The 18,074-nt window shown below is 42.9% G+C and overlaps 1 protein-coding gene across 5 annotated transcripts in view; it reads left to right on the forward strand.

The window, feature by feature from the left end:
- LOC126235694 (G protein-activated inward rectifier potassium channel 3-like) overlaps positions 1 to 18,074 on the forward strand; it is a 690,709-nt gene that overhangs the window by 306,599 nt on the left and 366,036 nt on the right. For all 5 annotated transcript variants that reach the window (XM_049944441.1, XM_049944440.1, XM_049944438.1 and 2 more), the window contains exon 4: positions 11,089 to 11,281. In XM_049944441.1, the coding sequence (XP_049800398.1) occupies positions 11,089 to 11,281 (193 nt within the window). The remainder of the gene's footprint in view (positions 1 to 11,088; positions 11,282 to 18,074) is intronic.

Genomic DNA, 18,074 nt, shown 5'->3' on the forward strand with positions numbered 1-18,074 from the left:
ATACCAAAGTGAATAATTAAAAGACCTGTAGCAGCCTAACCGCTTTCAGGGAAGATTCCGAGGTCCGACTAATGGACCGCCAACAGTTCAGTACACGATCTTCAATTGGGTATTAGCAAATGTCATTGATAATCACCAGCCGGCCGCTGTGGCCGAGCGCTTCTAGGCGTTTCAGTCCAGAACCGCGCTGCTGCTACGGTCGCAGGTTCGGGTCCTCCCTCGGGGATGGATGTGTGTGGTGTCCTTAGGTTAGTTAGGTTTAAGTAGTTCTAAGTCCAGGGGACTGATGACCTCAGATGTTAAGTCCCATAGTGCTTAGAGCCATTTTTGGTAATCACCATAACAAGTAAACAGAAACACAGTTAAAAGTTGGTGGGGAAAAGTTCACTCAGAAACATCACTCTTAAATTTGCACATAAACAAATGTAATTTGTTGTTGTTGTTGTGGTCTTCAGTCCTGAGACTGGTTTGATGCAGCTCTCCATGCTACTCTATCCTGTGCAAGCTTCTTCATCTCCCAGTACCTACTGCAACCTACATCCTTCTGAATCTGCTTAGTGTATTCATCTCTTGGTCTCCCCCTACGATTTTTACCCTCCACGCTGCCCTCCAATGCTAAATTTGTGATCCCTTGATGCCTCAAAACATGTCCTAGCAACCGATCCCTTCTTCTAGTCAAGTTGTGCCACAAACTCCTCTTCTCCCCAATCCTATTCAATACCTCCTCATTAGTTACGTGATCTACCCACCTTATCTTCAGCATTCTTCTGTAGCACCACATTTCGAAAGCTTCTATTCTCTTCTTGTCCAAACTGGTTATCGTCCATGTTTCACTTCCATACAAATACTTTCAGAAACGACTTCCTGACACTTAAATCTATACTCGATGTTAACAAATTTCTCTTCTTCAGAAACGCTTTCCTTGCCATTGCCAGTCTACATTTTATATCCTCTCTACTTCGACCATCATCAGTTATTTTACTCCCTAAATAGCAAAACTCCTTTACTACTTTAAGTGTCTCATTTCCTAATCTAATCCCCTCAGCATCACCCGATTTAATTTGACTACATTCCATTATCCTCGTTTTGCTTTTGTTGATGTTCATCTTATATCCTCCTTTCAAGACACTGTCCATTCCGTTCAACTGCTCTTCCAAGTCCTTTGCTGTCTCTGACAGAATTACAATGTCATCGGCGAACCTCAAAGTTTTTACTTCTTCTCCATGAATTTTAATACCTACTCCGAATTTTTCTTTTGTTTCCTTTACTGCTTGCTCAATATACAGATTGAATAACATCGGGGAGAGGCTACAACCCTGTCTCACTCCTTTCCCAACCACTGCTTCCCTTTCATGCCCCTCGACTCTTATAACTGCCATCTGGTTTCTGTACAAATTGTAAATAGCCTTTCGCTCCCTGTATTTTACCCCTGCCACCTTCAGAATTTGAAAGAGAGTATTCCACTTAACGTTGTCAAAAGCTTTCTCTAAGTCTACAAATGCTAGAAACGTAGGTTTGCCTTTTCTTAATCTTTCTTCTAAGATAAGTCGTAAGGTTAGTATTTTTTTATTGACACGAATTAACCCCAGGCAGTTCGCTCCCTTTTGTCCAACACCATCTCCAGCTAGCTTATGGCTCCAAGCTCTGCTTTCAGACCTTTTTTTATCGAACTAGCGCGTGTTCACTAACCGACAGTAATCGTCGAAGAAAACAGCAGTGTCCCAGCAGAAATAGACGTCCTTCTATAGGAACGCACTTTCAATGGTTTATAGGCTTTCCGTACCGGAAAGTAACCTCGTTGACCACGAAGACTCACTAACTCAAAACTTCCAAAATAATCATCACTGTAACACACAAATTACGAGCCGGAGGAGACACGGCTTGAAGGACCGACGGCCGATTTCGCGAGGCCGCAACCCCTCAACGAGAATGTTTCACATGTTGGCCTCTCATCCTACCCCCGTCACGAGCAGGAAAGTAGGCTTTCTCACTAACGGTTTCCTGCTCCTGCTCGCAACGCTCCTGTAAGCCCCTGCGCCCTGGTAGGGCGTTTAGGATTCTTTCTGTAACGGCGATCATTGGGAAATTTATCGCTCTCGGTGTGCTTGCCGGGGGGTCTCGTCCGTAATGTGGAGGAGGCCCTTCCGGCAGCTATTGAACGCACTGGGTGTGACCGGCTGCAGATAGTAGCACATGTCGGAACGAATGACGCCTGCCGCTTGCGTTCTGAGGCCATCCTTGGTTCCTTCCGGCGGCTGGCTGATTTGGTGAAGACAACCAGCATCGCACGCGGAGTGCAAGCTGAGCTTAATATCTGCAGCATAGTGCCCAGAGTCGATCGCGGTCCTCTGGTTTGGAGCCGTGTGGAGGGTCTAAACCAGAGGCTCAGACGACTCTGCGACTATAATGGTTGCAAATTCATCGACCTCCGTTATTGGGTGGAGAACTGTAGGGCCCCCCTAGACAGGTCAGGCGTGCACTACACACCGGAAGCAGCTACTAGGGTAGCAGAGTACGTGTGGCGTGCACACGGGGGTTTTTTAGGTTAGAGGGACCCCCCTTGGGCGAAACGATAAAATACCTGACGGTTTACCAGAGAGAACATCAGCATCGTTGATAAAGAACGTCCGTCCTCAGAGACCAAAAACAGGAAAAGTTAACGTAATATTGGTAAACTGCAGGAGTATCCAGGGCAAGGTTCCTGAATTAGTATCGCTTATTGAAGGGAATAGTGCGCATATAGTATTAGGAACGGAAAGTTGGTTAAAACCGGAAGTGAACAGTAACGAAATCCTAGACACAGAATGGAATATATACCGCAAGGATAGGATAAACGCCAATGGTGGAGGAGTATTTATAGCAGTAAAGAATTCAATAATATCCAGTGAAGTTATTAGCGAATGCGAATGTGAAATAATCTGGGTTAAGTTAAGTATCAAAGGTGGGTCAGATATGATAGTCGGATGCTTCTATAGACCACCTGCATCAGCAACCGTAGTAGTTGAGCGCCTCAGAGAGAACCTGCAGAACGTCATGAAGAAGTTTCGTGATCATACTATTGTAATAGGGGGAGACTTCAATCTACCAGGTATAGAATGGGATAGTCACACAATCAGAACTGGAGCCAGGGACAGAGACTCTTGTGACATTATCCTGACTGCCTTGTCCGAGAATTACTTCGAGCAGATAGTTAGAGAACCAACTCGTGAAGCTAACGTTTTAGACCTCATAGCAACAAATAGACCGGAACTTTTCGACTCCGTGAATGTAGAAGAGGGTATCAGTGATCATAAGTCAGTGGTTGCATCAATGACTACAAGTGTAATAAGAAATGCCAAGAAAGGAAGGAAAATATATTTGCTTAACAAGAGTGATAGGGCACAAATCGCAGAATATCTGAGTGACCACCATCAAACGTTCATTTCTGAGGAAGAGGATGTGGAACAAAAATGGAAAAAATTCAGAAACATCGTCCAGTACGCCTTAGATAAGTTCGTACCGACTAAGGTCCAAAGCGAGGGGAAAGATCCACCGTGGTATAACAATCATGTACGAAAGGTACTACGGAAACAAAGAAAGCTTCATCATAGGTTTAAGAGTAGTCGAATCATAGCTGATAAGGAAAAGCTGAACGAAGCGAAAAAGAGCGTAAAGAGAGCAATGAGAGAAGCATTCAACGAATTCGAACATAAAACATTGGCAAACAATCTAAACAAGAACCCTAAAAAGTTTTGGTCATATGTAAAATCGGTAAGCGGATCTAAATCCCCTATTCAGTCACTCGTTGACCACGATGGCACCGAAACAGAGGACGACCGAAGAAAGGCAGAAATACTGAATTCAGTGTTCCGAAACTGTTTCACTGCGGAAAATCGTAACACGGTCCCTGACTTCAGCCGTCGCACGGACGCCAAAATGGAAAATATTGAAATAAACGATATCGGAATTGAAAAACAACTGCTATCACTTAGTAGCGGAAAAGCATCCGGACCAGACGAGATACCCGTAAGATTCTACAGTGATTATGCTAAAGAACTTGCCCCCTTTCTATCAGCAATTTATCGTAGATCTCTGGAAGAACGTAAAGTACCTAGCGACTGGAAGAAAGCGCAGGTCGTTCCCATTTTCAAGAAGGGTCATAAATCAGATGCGAATAATTATAGGCCTATTTCGCTTACGTCAATCTGTTGTAGAATAATGGAACATGTTTTATGTTCTCGTATTATGACGTTCTTAGATAATACAAATCTCCTTCATCATAACCAACATGGATTCCGCAAACAGAGATCATGTGAAACTCAGCTCGCCCTATTTGTCCAAGAAATTCACAGTGCCGTAGACACTGGCGATCAGATTGATGCCGTATTCCTGGACTTCAGGAAGGCATTTGATACGGTTCCGCACTTACGTTTAGTGAAAAAAATACGAGCTTACGGAATATCGGACCAGGTTTGTGATTGGATTCAGGATTTCCTAGAAGAAAGAACACAACATGTCATTCTTAACGGTTCAAAATCTGCAGATGTAGAGGTAATTTCGGGAGTACCGCAAGGAAGCGTGATAGGACCTTTATTGTTTACAATATACATAAATGACTTAGTTGACAACATCGGTAGCTCCGTGAGGCTATTTGCAGATGACACGGTTGTCTACAAGAAAGTAGCAACATCAGAAGACTCGTACGTACTCCAGGAAGACCTGCAGAGGATTAATGAATGGTGCGACAGCTGGCAGCTTTCCCTAAACGTAGATAAATGTAATATAATGCGCATACATAGGGCCAGAAATCCATTCCAGTACGATTATGCCATAGGTGGTAAATCATTGGAAGCGGTAACGACCGTAAAATACTTGGGAGTTACTATCCGGAGCGATCTGAAGTGGAATGATCACATAAAACAAATAGTGGGAAAAGCAGGCGCCAGGTTGAGATTCATAGGAAGAATTCTAAGAAAATGTGACTCATCGACGAAAGAAGTAGCTTACAAAACGCTTGTTCGTCCGATTCTTGAGTATTGCTCATCAGTATGGGACCCTTACCAGGTTGGATTAATAGAAGAGATAGACATGATCCAGCGAAAAGCAGCGCGATTCGTCATGGGGACATTTAGTCAGTGCGAGAGCGTTACGGAGATGCTGAACAAGCTCCAGTGGCGGACACTTCAAGAAAGGCGTTACGCAATACGGAGAGGTTTATTATCGAAATTACGAGAGAGCACATTCCGGGAAGAGATGGGCAACATATTACTACCGCCCACATATATCTCGCGTAATGATCACAACGAAAAGATCCGAGAAATTAGAGCAAATACGGAGACTTACAAGCAGTCGTTCTTCCCACGCACAATTCGTGAATGGAACAGGGAAGGGGGGATCAGATAGTGGTACAATAAGTACCCTCCGCCACACACCGTAAGGTGGCTCGCGGAGTATAGATATAGATATAGATCATTGGGAAATTTACCGCTCTTCAAATCCACTTTGTAGGCTCCAGTCAAGAACATTAGTAGAAAAACGGACCATCAACTCCAGGCCGAAGCAAGACGCCTACTCCCACGTAAACACGACACTGTCAGAGAGGAAGGCAGGGGGGGGGAGGGGGAAGACACACAGGCACGGTCAGGAAATGAGATGTTGCAGGAGGAGAGATGGGGGTGAAAAGTTCCTGACAACCACCTTTTGCACCTTTGTCCTCGATTACATTCCAGACCTTTCCACAGTCTCTTCAGGAATGAAGGCCTTTAGTAATTGATGGCGCTTTATCCTTTAAATGGGGACGTTCAGTGTCCCAGTTCCGTGGTCCCCTTATAATTTTCGATAATACCGGAATTAAACCTTCCCCTTCACTCTCATCGTCATCAACCACACGAACACGACACTAAATCTCCACACGCACCGATTACAATCACATAACATTCCGTAAGGCATAATTCTCAAACTTCACGAAAGAGAAGTGCCATTATAGACAAAAGAAGTATGCCTTTCTAATAATGTGTGGCATATTGCCCGAGAGATTCCGCAACCGTTCAATTTTTTTTAAAAAAAATTATTATTTCATTCTCAGTTGCACAAATTCACACTTGATTACTAGTTTCAGTCGTAAGCAATGATCACCTTCAGATCTAAAAGTAAAATGAAATGAAACGTTAAAACATAACTATTTGCTCAGATGACACAGATGGAAAAATATTTAAGATTTAAAACATTGAAATTGTACTTGCATATTGAAATTACATAGATTGACATTGTCCGACTAATAAAATACACGAAATGGTACCCGATTAATCACGATGAGAAGGTACAATTCTTGAAAGAAAAGAACGTAGTTGAAGTTGTACAGCAAAGGTAACAGGAGAAAAGCACGCTTATGCGCAGATTCCACGGCGTCAACCACTATACTGAACACAGTATAAGAATGCAAATCCGTAATCATGAATGATAGGTAAGGGAGGGAGCAAGGTGGAAGGGGAGCGAAACTACTGATGTGCGCATTATTAAAATGTAACGAGGAACTGTGTAAAAAAGATAGAACAAATAATTTGGCGTTAGGAAGTAGAATACATAATGCACTTGACATTAATACATTGACACAACTTGTTGAACTTGATAAATAAAAAACATTATACTACAACAAAGTTCACGCTGTTTTCACCAGAGGACATCTGGAAAGTTTTCTGATCGTGTACATTGGGCTCAGTGTGCTTGCGGCACCTAAGACACTTATTTTTAAACGTTTTGGAAGAACTTGAAATGCATGAATGTAATCTGAAAGAACCAAGTACAATACTTAATCTCCAGGGTGACTTCAAAATTGCGGTCTACTACAAAATTTTTGATGACTCGCTTAGGCAGCCGAGTCAGCAGCAGCTCAGCACGTTCGCTACAGCCGCACTTCTTTTTATTTGATCGTTGATTCCTTTACTCAGTATTTTTATTACAGAGAGCTAACAGCCCTCTGACCGAACACGCTGAGCTACCGTGCCGGCCCCCGACTCGGCAGAACAAGGCCTTAGCTGCTCGGCGCACTCGTTAAAAGGCAGCGTGGCTGGTTGCCGGAAGCAATGCACAAGGCGGCGGAAAGTAGAAACAGGGATACCAGAGAGCGTGACGGGACAATAAGAACATATTGTTGTGGCGTAACAAGACAGCCACGCCACTCGGAAGTAGCCGAAAGGCACGCGTTAACTCACGCAGGCTAGTAGATAGGTCTGAAACAGGATACGTAATGAATGCTATAAAGAAAAGTACGTAGCTCCTGGAATACTTAACTTTAATCCATCCTTGTGGTACATCGCTCTTGACGATACAAGTGAGACTCTTTAGATACAAGCTATGTAATGCTAATGGCGCCTTGCTAGGTCGTAGCCATTGACTTAGCTGAAGGCTATTCTAACTATCTGCTCTGCAAATGAGCGAGGCTTCGTCAGTGTGCATCGCTAGCTACGTCGTCCGTACAACTGGGGCGAGTGCTAGTCCGTCTCTCGAGACCTGCCGTGTGGTGGCGCTCGGTCTGCGATCACTGTCAGTGGCGACACGCGGGTCCGACATGTACTAATGGACCGCGGCCGATTTAAAGCTACCACCTAGCAAGTGTGGTGTCTGGCGGTGACACCACACATATATACTACAGAATAAAAAAGAAGCAAAAAGGAGTGTTAAATGGAGGGAAAAGGATTCAAGTGATGAACGAAAGTAACACAGATTACAAGATCAATTACAGACAAAATGAAAATTGCCGTTTACTGCAATTAAGCTGCTTCATGTCGCGGCTACAACAAAATGGATCCACAAACTCTGAACTGTTAGAGTGTTTTCTCCGGTCTTGGCGCGAAACTGGACATGACTTAGTTTCCTAATTAAATATCGTAAGCTCTCCAGGCCTTATCCCAGAGTACGATCGGAGATTGTGTACAGGGGTTACGTTATTACTTGTCAGCAGAAAGTGTAACCCCGCATTGTACGATTCTTCTGCTGATGTAACGTATTTGGGCTTGATACAGGACTTACCAACATTCGCTGAAGCAATAGTTGAAAATCGTGTGCAAGTTGGACATTAAAAAGACATGACTCGTTACTCAGAGCAGTATACTCTTAATGACAGCCTAGACTCTCCATTCTATGTACTATATATTCAGCGCCAATTCGTGTGGGAAGAACTGTATATCTTGCTGTAGTTACGAGGATACTACTGCGCTGAGATGACACGAGCGTTGCAAAAAGTGTGTGTTTTACTTGCGCTCTCAGCGCAGCGCTACGCATCGGAAAAAAAAGCGGCATCCCCAGCAACCGACTGTGGCGTCAGTCACACACTTAGGTCGCCGGAGTCTGCTGTAGACCGATCCCTGCTTGCCATTATCATACGAAGTTTCCGGATAACTACATGTAATAGAAACGCGTAACTAAGGACCTTAGCGACTATGAATATTGAGACTACTGTCCTCTTCCTGTATATGTAAAAACATCTACATTAGTACATTTCAAGCTACCTTATGGTGTGTGGTGGAGGGTGCGTGTGGTATTATTACTAGTTTCACTTCCAGTTATATTCCCTTTTAGTGCACGGGATAACAATCGTCGGCAAGCCTCTATCATCATCATCATCATCATAATCATCATCCAGCTGAGTCACCTGGTGATCTGGCCTCTTTGAGTCACCGGTGCAGTTTAGGACCTTCCATTTCTGTCGGTCGTGAGCTTCCCGTTGCCTAATGTCCCGTCTGTCCGGTGGCCTTCTCCTCGGTCTCTGATGATAAACTGGACTCCAGTGTATGATTTGTTTTGACTGTCATCCTTTCTCGGATTCTCCCGTCTTCTTAATTTATCATGACGTACTTGGGAGGAAGTCGTTTTTATCTGACCCCTCTTGGAACATTCGATGTCTAAACTTGAACAGTAATCCTCTCCACGATAAACAATGCCTCTCTTGTGGTTGAAGCTTTATGAGCGTCTCCGCTATGCGCTCGTGTTTTCTGAACAAACCTGCTGTCCTCTGTCCCGCCTATTAGTCCTAACGAGCCAAGCGTTGCACTGATTGAGGCAATGGACTCAAATTCGGAGCGACGGACGCTCGGATCACCGTCCGGTCATCGATATTTAGATTTTCTGAGATTTCCATAAATCGCTCGACACACAACTTACACAGTCAGCCTCTAGATATGGACTGGTACGATCATGAAGTTGACAAATTAGTAACTGTGACTAACAGTTGCCAAGACAAGAAAAGATTGCTTAAGAAATTAAGTAACAAGTGGACGGTTAACTAGAAACTCAAAAGGAATTCGCTTTTTCTGGTTCTTTCGCTAAGAATAATACGAGATTAGTCTTAATACCGACTTCAAATTTGAATGAGGGATGATTAGTTCATAGCAAATACTCAAATTCAGGTACGCACAAGTTAAAAATGTGGCGCTGGTCAGAAGTTTTACGTACATCAGAAGGGGAGATCATTCTAACGTTATGATCAATAAAACAAATTTTGGTTCTCATTTGAAAAAAAAATTACGTAAAGAAGGGCGCGTCGATTAACGACCCTATAAGATGATGATGATGTTTGGTTTGTGAGGCGCTCAACTGCGCGATTCTCAGCGCCCGTACAAATTCGCAACCTTTTTTCAGCCCAATCTCACCACTTTTCATGAGTGATGATGAAATGATGAGGACAACACAAACACCCAATCATCTCGAGCCACGTACGTCTTTACATGCGTTATTATATTCCTAAAGGGTGTCATATGGTTATACCTAAAGAGCTTGAAGTTTTTTACTAGTTAAAAGAAATTCACACATCAGCTGTTAAGTGAACAAAATTTCTTAGATTTATGCTCTTTCCTTTATTAAAACTAAAAGACTGTAATTGAGTTTGCTACAAGGAAAAAAAGTCTGCAGTCTGAATAATGAAAAATAACAAACGTTTACTTACATTATGTTTTATCATTCCAATTAGTTTGCATACATTCGTTATTTACATTCTCTCGTAAGTTTTTCAGTGTACAAAGTCCTATTCGCCTTAAAATTTTATAATAGAACCCTTCTTCGTGTCATAATCTCATAGCAGATAGCACATTTCATTTATCCGTCCAAGAAACACGAGAACATTCTTAAGAATAAAAAAATCAATACATCGTCAAACCAAACAGTAATTATTGTTTTTATAGTTACATCTGTGCAGTTCTTGTTTATAAAATCGTTGGGACTATTTAGGTTTCCTCACTGGCGCTCAGATGTCACTCTCGTGAACCGCTCATGTCCTCTCTATCGAATCCTCGTTAATCCCAACAGGTGGCTATACTCTCGTCGGTCAAACATAGTCTCCCTCTCTCTCCCTCTCTCTCTTTCTCTTCATCGTTCGCGGCATGAAAAATGAAATAGAGCCCATTTTAACTACTACTTCATCCTTACCAGTTTAAAACATTTCCTTTAAATTATATTTCATTTGTGCGCTGCGAGACACTATCTGCATTTCACGGTGTGCAAAAAACGCGTTACTTTTAAACAAAATCCGTGTGGAAGTATACACGTGAAAAGTGTTACCTTATAGCAGCCTGACTTGCGCCAAGTCTTTCACGTTGCTTCAGGCCAATGGTGATTCTGTGATGTTTTCGATGTGCTTTTCGTAAGATTGGTTGGGCAGTCATCCAGGTTACCGTGGACGATGTTTATTTTGACACTCTCGGCACTCAAAATTGTTATTTCTTTTACATCTTCATGGAATGCTGCGGACACTTGCGTCGTCCAAGATTAGAACAACAGGGCTGCATGTATACCTTCCTGGTCTGCTGAACGCCTGCGTCTCGACCGGCCCGCTAAACTGGCCCACTGAAATTGGTGACGATCAGTAGTGCTTACCGACCCGTCGGCCTCGAGGTGACGAGTGACGGACCCATACAGAATGTCTGCCGCTGTATGATACAACGGGTGAAATGTAGCAATCAATATCGTCACAGTTCGGGAGCTTTACGGGGTCTCATCACCAATGAGTGGCTTAAACTGGATATGTCACTGTCTTCCTCACCGTACTCATACCGTTGTCGATACTTGAGACATTATTAGGTGTTGTCGGAGTGCGCTCACTGTTTGTGCGGTCTGCAGGTGACGAAGGAGGGCGAGCTGCTGCCGTACTCCCAGCAGGAGCTGCGCGTGGGCGGCGACGGCGAGGAGGAGAAGATCTTCTTCATCTGGCCCACCACTATCGTGCACCGCATCGACAAGTGGTCGCCGCTGTACCCCCTGTCCGCCTCGGAGATGCTGCGCGAGCGCTTCGAGATCGTCGTCATTCTCGAAGGTACGTACGTGCCTCTGCCGCCAACCCACTCTCTTCTTCCTGCTGTCCTCTTCTCCTTCTCTTCCCTCACTGTGTCTTCGTAGACTTTTCAGACTTTGGCCTGTAATAGAAGTTCAATAAATTTTCATATTCAGTTTTCAAATGATGGCATTCACATTTCGTGTCGTGCAGTCCTCTCTCGAAATTACAACAATTATTCCGGAAAATTAAGTTTTTTTCCAAATGTGAAAACATGTTTCAAAGTACAGGGTGATTCAAAAAGAATACCACAACTTTAAAAATGTGTATTTAATGAAAGAAACATAAAATAACCTTCTGTTATACATCATTACAAAGAGTATTTAAAAAGGTTTTTTTTCACTCAAAAACAAGTTCCGAGATGTTCAATATGGCCCCCTCCAGACACTCGAGCAATATCAACCCGATACTCCAACTCGTTCCACACTCTCTGTAGCATATCAGGCGTAACAGTTTGGATAGCTGCTGTTATTTCTCGTTTCAGATCATCAATGGTGGCTGGGAGATGTGGCCGAAACACCATATCCTTAACATACCCCCATAAGAAAAAATCGCAGCGGGTAAGATCAGGGCTTCTTGGAGGCCAGTGATGAAGTGCTCTGTCACGGGCTGCCTGGCGGCCGATCCATCGCCTCGGGTAGTTGACGTTCAGGTAGTTACGGACAGATAAGTGCCAATGTGGTGGCGCTCCATCCTGCTGAAATATGAATTGTTGTGCTTCTTGTTCGAGCTGAGGGAACAGCCAATTCTCTAACATCTCCAGATACTGTAGTCCAGTTACAGTAGCACCTTCGAAGAAAAAGGGACCAAAAACTTTATTGGCTGAAATGGCACAGAAAACGTTCACCTTAGGCGAGTCACGTTCATACTGAGTTGTTTCCCGCGGATTCTCAGTGCCCCATATACAGACATTGTGACGGTTGACTTTCCCGTTAGTGTGGAAAGTTGCTTCATCACTAAACACAATCTTTGAAACGAAAGATTCATCTGTTTCCATTTGAGCAAGGATAAAATCACAGAAATCGATTATTTTAATCTTATCAGCTGCAGACAGTGCTTGAACCAATTTCAGACGATAAGGTTTCATAACTAACCTTTTTCGTAGGACTCTCCATACAGTTGATTGTGGAATTTGCAGCTCTCTGCTAGCTCTGCGAGTCGATTTTCCTGGGCTGCAAACAAATGCTTGCTGGATGCGTGCTACATTTTCATCACTCGTTCTCGGCCGTCCAGAACTTTTCCCTTTGCACAAACACCCATTCTCTGTAAACAGTTTATACCAACGTTTAATACACCACCTATCAGGAGGTTTAACACCATACTTCGTTCGAAATGCACGCTGAACAACTGTCGTCGATTCACTTCTGCCGTACTCAATAACACAAAAAGCTTTCTGTTGAGCGGTCGCCATCCTAGCATCAACTGACGCTGACGCCTAGTCAACAGCGCCTCAAGCGAACAAATGTACAACTAAATGAAACTTTATAGCTCCCTTAATTCGCCGACAGATAGTGCTTAGCTCTGCCTTTTGTCGTTGCAGAGTTTTAAATTCCTAAAGTTGTGGTATTCTTTTTGAATCACCCTGTACAACAGGGTCACGTACTTATTGTCAGGATGAAATGTTAGATTAGCATGTAAAAGCATTGCAATCGATAAAATCTTCTCAGTATAGTATGTAATCGTCTATCTGTTACATTATTACACACCAATAATCAGAAAGTGTAATCAAATTAAGCACAACTAATATCAAAAAACAGTCAAAAGTTAAATAGATTTTGAAATTTAATCTACTGGAAACTACACGAATTTCCGTCTTCAAGACAAGAAAAATTTTTAAGGCACTGAAGAAACTCAGTTTATTTACAAGTTCCACATATTCCATTGCAAAAGAACTCCTTTTCTTTCAGTGTACAAGATGGTGGGCGACCGACGAAGTGTCATTTATCTGTCCATTTGTTACACATATAGTTCTAAAAATACGTACAATTTTCTTCAGGTTACCTTCCATTAGCAACGTAGGTGCACTCACCGACTGTGCTATGATTTACAAATGATAGGGCACAGCAATCAGTCGTCCTTTTTTGCAGGTTTTGTTTGGCAAATCTAGATTCCGGCTAGTGCCTAGCCATTATCTTCAAAGAACTGTGACAGACGCCCGAACAACAGGGAACTGACATGCATTGATACAATGAAATAGTGCATTGATAGTGGCTAGGCACTGCCGAAATCTGGATTTGCCAAATAAAACCTGCAAAAAAGGACGACTGATTGCTGTGCTCTATCACTTGTAAATATATCACTATAAAATTCTTAAGTGAAGAATTAAGAATGCATTAGAAATAGCATTAATATATTATAGAGCACCAACACGAGTAAAACGTGAAATATTTACAAATGCTCCACAAAACACAGCCTCATGTCTAAAAACAATAAAAACTGTAGAAAATGGTGGGAACTCCTTATAGTGGTGTCTAGTGCGCGTTCCTTCACGTGGTTCTAAAATTAGTCACTAGACTGAAGTACCGACTGAAAACCATCATGTGATCCTAGCTACACTATCCTCTGCGTACAACACTCTCCTCTACTTGTGTAACGTCCCCTTGGAAAAATTATGAATGACTGTGCTGGTAATCTTCTACGTTATTTGATTTTCAAACATGTGAGCAAAACTCAACGTACTCAAACAGTTTTCTCTTTACTTATTCTGATCATCACTAAACTGACACACAATATTTTTTTTAGCGCAACGCAATCTGACTTTCAATAATGCCTACAAAAGAATGGCCCTGACTAACAATAACCTATACCTTTAATGAATCACTTACCTCAGAAATATCTTCGTTACTCGAACTAATGCAATACAGCGAGCGCCAGTACTGCCAACTAAATAAAAGATTCTAACTACTGAATGCACTAACTACTGATAGGCAAAGTTAGCAAATGAAAGATTTTGCCTGGCGGCTCACCTCCAACTGCGCAACGCTACGCGCTATTCACATCCAACTGCCCAACACAACAATAGCGAATATTATAACAATGCCAACCAGCCACAGACTGCACACAGCACAGTCAGTGATTTTCATACAGTGCGCTACGTGGCGTTACCAACATAAAAACCTAAACAGCCTACTTATACTTGTTTATAGGTAACTGTATGAACTGCCAAAAGTCTGAGGTTACTATTAATAAAAGTCGGAGGTTACTATTAATATTGTCTACCAGGTCATTAATATACAACATTAACAACAAAGGTCAAACCAAATGCACTTTACTAGAATACGTCTGAAGTTACTTTTAGATCCGTCGATGACCATCCATCCAAGCTGCTTCCTTCCTACTAACAAGGGAACCTCCCCATCGCACCCCCCTCAGATTTAGTTAAAAGTTCGTACAGTGGATAGGCCTTGAAAAACTGAACACAGATCAATCGAGAAAACAGGAAGAAGTTGCGTGGAACTATGAAAAAATAAGCAAAATATACAAACTGAGTAGTCCATGTGCAAGATAGGCAACATCAAGGTGCTGTGAACTCTGGAGCGGCGTGGTCCCGTGGTTAGCGTGAGCAGCTGCGGAACGAGAGGTCCTTGGTTCAAGTCTCCCTCGAGTGAAAAGTTTACTTGTTATATTTTCGCAAAGTTATGATCTGTCCGTTCGTTCATTGACGTCTCTGTTCACTGTAATAAGTTTAGTGTCTGTGTTTTGCGACCGCACCGCAAGACCGTGTGATTAGTATATTAAAGGACGTGCCTCTCCAGTGGGAACCGAAAACATTTGATCACAAGGTCATAGGTCAACCGATTCCTCCACAGGAAAACACGTCTGATATATTCTATACGACACTGGTGACGGCATGTGCGTCACATGACAGGAATATGTTGTCGACCCACCTAACTTATACACTTGGCGAATGGGTAAAAAGATTCTTCTACCTTGCCCGATTTAGGTTCTCGTTTGGATGTGATAATCACTCCCAAAAAAGTGATGAAAACATAAGAGTTTGTCGCATAAACTGAAAATAAAAAATTAAACTTTTCACTCGAGGGAAGACTTGAACCCTGGACCTCTCGGTCCGCAGCTACTCACGCTAACCACGGGACCACGGCGCTCCTGGGCACACACTGTCCTTGATGTTGCCTATCCTGCGCATGGACTACTCAGTTTGCATATTTTGCTTATTTTTTCATAGTTCCACACAACTTCTTCCTGTTTTCTCGATTGATCTGTATTCAGTTTTTCAAGGCCTATCCACTGTGCCAACATATAACTAAATCTGAGGTGGGTGCGATGGGGAGGTTCCCTTGTAAGAAATCCTCAGTCTAGTCACAAATTTTGTTTCATATCACATACGACAGCACTTTTGCTTAACACCCCTTGGTCTGGTATTCAGTCAAATACCTTCTGAAAGTGCAGAAATACTCCATTCGCCTGAATGCCTTGGTGAACGGCTTTTACGAAGTTATGTGTCAAACGCGAGTGTTTCAGGAATACACGCTGGATGGCATGGAAGAGGTCAATCTGTTCCACATACCTTGCTACGTTTGAGCTTAGAATATATTCTAACAAGAAAACATCGGAAACTTGATCTCATACATTGCCACGTGGTGTAGGCGCGCGGTCTTGGGCGACTTACCACGGTTCGCGCCGCTCCACCCGTCAGAGGTTCGAGTCCTCCCTTGGGCATGGGTGTGTGTCTTGTCCTTAGCGTAACTTAGTTTAAGTTAGATTAAAGTAGTGTGTAAGCCTAGGGACCGATGATCTCAGCAGTTTGGTCCCGTAGGAACTTACCACAAATTTGCAATCTCATACATTAAGGAAAAAAAAGCATACTTGCAAGATACCAGCCCAAGCAATCAAACCCGCTCGAAAATTTGGGCCATAATTCTGAAAAGACGCAGTTACGACCTCCTCAATGTACAGCTATTAAAACAGTGCGCGTCACAGTTGTCTGTCACTCGCCCCGCCTCACTGCAGCTCTTCCGCTGCCCAATGCCCGAGCGCCAAGCACTGTACAGTGGAATGAGTAAGATGTTCGTGTTTATAATGTCAGTGAACCAACAAGCGATAGTGCCTTGTTCATGAGTCGAAACGCTTAGGTTTTAACCTGTAGCTGCTGCCAGAGATCTCGCTTTCAAGACATTTATGTTGCGATTCACAAATTCAGTGAAACGAATGAGCGTGTCATTAAAGATGTAGCGTAACACTATTATTAACAGCGCTGTTGCGCGTTATTTTATTTGGACGGAAAAGCCGACACCGTTACAGTGGATTATGTTTTCAGGAGCTGTGCTATTCGTCAATGTGATTGGCATGATGAAATTGTAAATCAAAACTATAATTCATAATAATTCTCCAGTAGCTTATGTTTATTCATTTTTATTTTGAGATATATAGCCTACAGAGTGGCCCAAAAAATCTGTACACTGTCTAATAGCCCGTAAATTCGGAATTAATAAACAAGATTGTCTCATTTTTTGCCGTTTAATAGTTTATTGTTGTTTTATTACGTGATAATATACCTCCTTATCGCGTAAAACAACATGTGATTCGCCGGCTGGAGTGGCCGAGCGGTTCTAGGCGCTACAGTCTGGAACCGCACGACCGCTACGGTTTCAGGTTCGGATCCTGCCTCGGGCATGGATGTGTGTGATGTCCTTAGGTTAGTTAGGTTTAAGTAGACCTAAGTTCTAGGGGATTGATGACCTGAGAAGTTAGGTCCCAAAGTGCCCAGAGCCATTTTTTGAAGATGTGATTCGAACAAGATTTCCAAATACGTTCGGCAGACGTGACTCTTTTATCTAATGTTCCCACGCCTTCAACGTTCCGCAAACAGGAGGGCACTGGTTGTCACTCCGCTTACATTACTTCGCGCTCGTACATTAGGAGGATGCAGTGTGGCGAGTGTCTACCAAAGCTGTGCATTGAGAAGGTTATAACCGCGTACTGTCCGAATTATGGCCCAAATTCTCGGGATGGGACGATTTCTGTGGCTGTTATCTTGCTGGTTCTTTTTTCTCCTTAAAATATGTTGGTTATGTTTCCTTTTAAGATTCTACGAAGCATGATGTCAATGATTATGCACGATAGTTTTGTGCAATCACTTCTGCTACTCTTCCTGTTCCAAAAACTGGGCAAAAGAAAAAAAAATCCCGAGACGTCTGTACTTTACTATCGTTAACGGAGAGGCTAACTCAGTTCCAAATTCTGAACAGAATGCTACGGAGACTCCATAAGCTCCCGATTTTTGTTCAATGTCAAGGATTAAACTGTTTCTCAGCGTCATGGACACCAATATGCTACCCACATTTGCACTGATGCGAGATTTGAACTGGGACACTTCTCCTCGACTATTTCAAGATCCAAGCCAGCATTCCAGCGTTCGCTCTGCTAGCCTCAGTTTCGGAATTAAGCATGCATCGAGGCGCGGTGTCTGTCGTGTAGGAAGGCAGCTGTGGTCTGACCACTGCACAGCTTATAGCAGCAACACACCTGTCATCTCCTGCTGTAATTTAAATTTTTTAGCATAAACTATTAAGAATATCTCTTTCCAGCAAGATACCTGACTGTATGATTGTGCGATAAGACGAAAGAAAGGTTTGGTACCTTATACCAGTTGCAGGCATTCCTGTACCTGTATTTTAGAATTTGACAAAAGTTACAAAATCATATTCGATTTTCGTGATAAGGGGCAGAAACTTGTGTAGAGCTCTACCTGAGGTTTGCAACTTTCATTACTAATTGTGTCTGTATCATCTACAACATTTTTTACAGAAACATT

The sequence above is a fragment of the Schistocerca nitens genome, chromosome 2 (assembly GCF_023898315.1).
Source record: "Schistocerca nitens isolate TAMUIC-IGC-003100 chromosome 2, iqSchNite1.1, whole genome shotgun sequence".
Taxonomy (NCBI): domain Eukaryota; kingdom Metazoa; phylum Arthropoda; class Insecta; order Orthoptera; family Acrididae; genus Schistocerca; species Schistocerca nitens.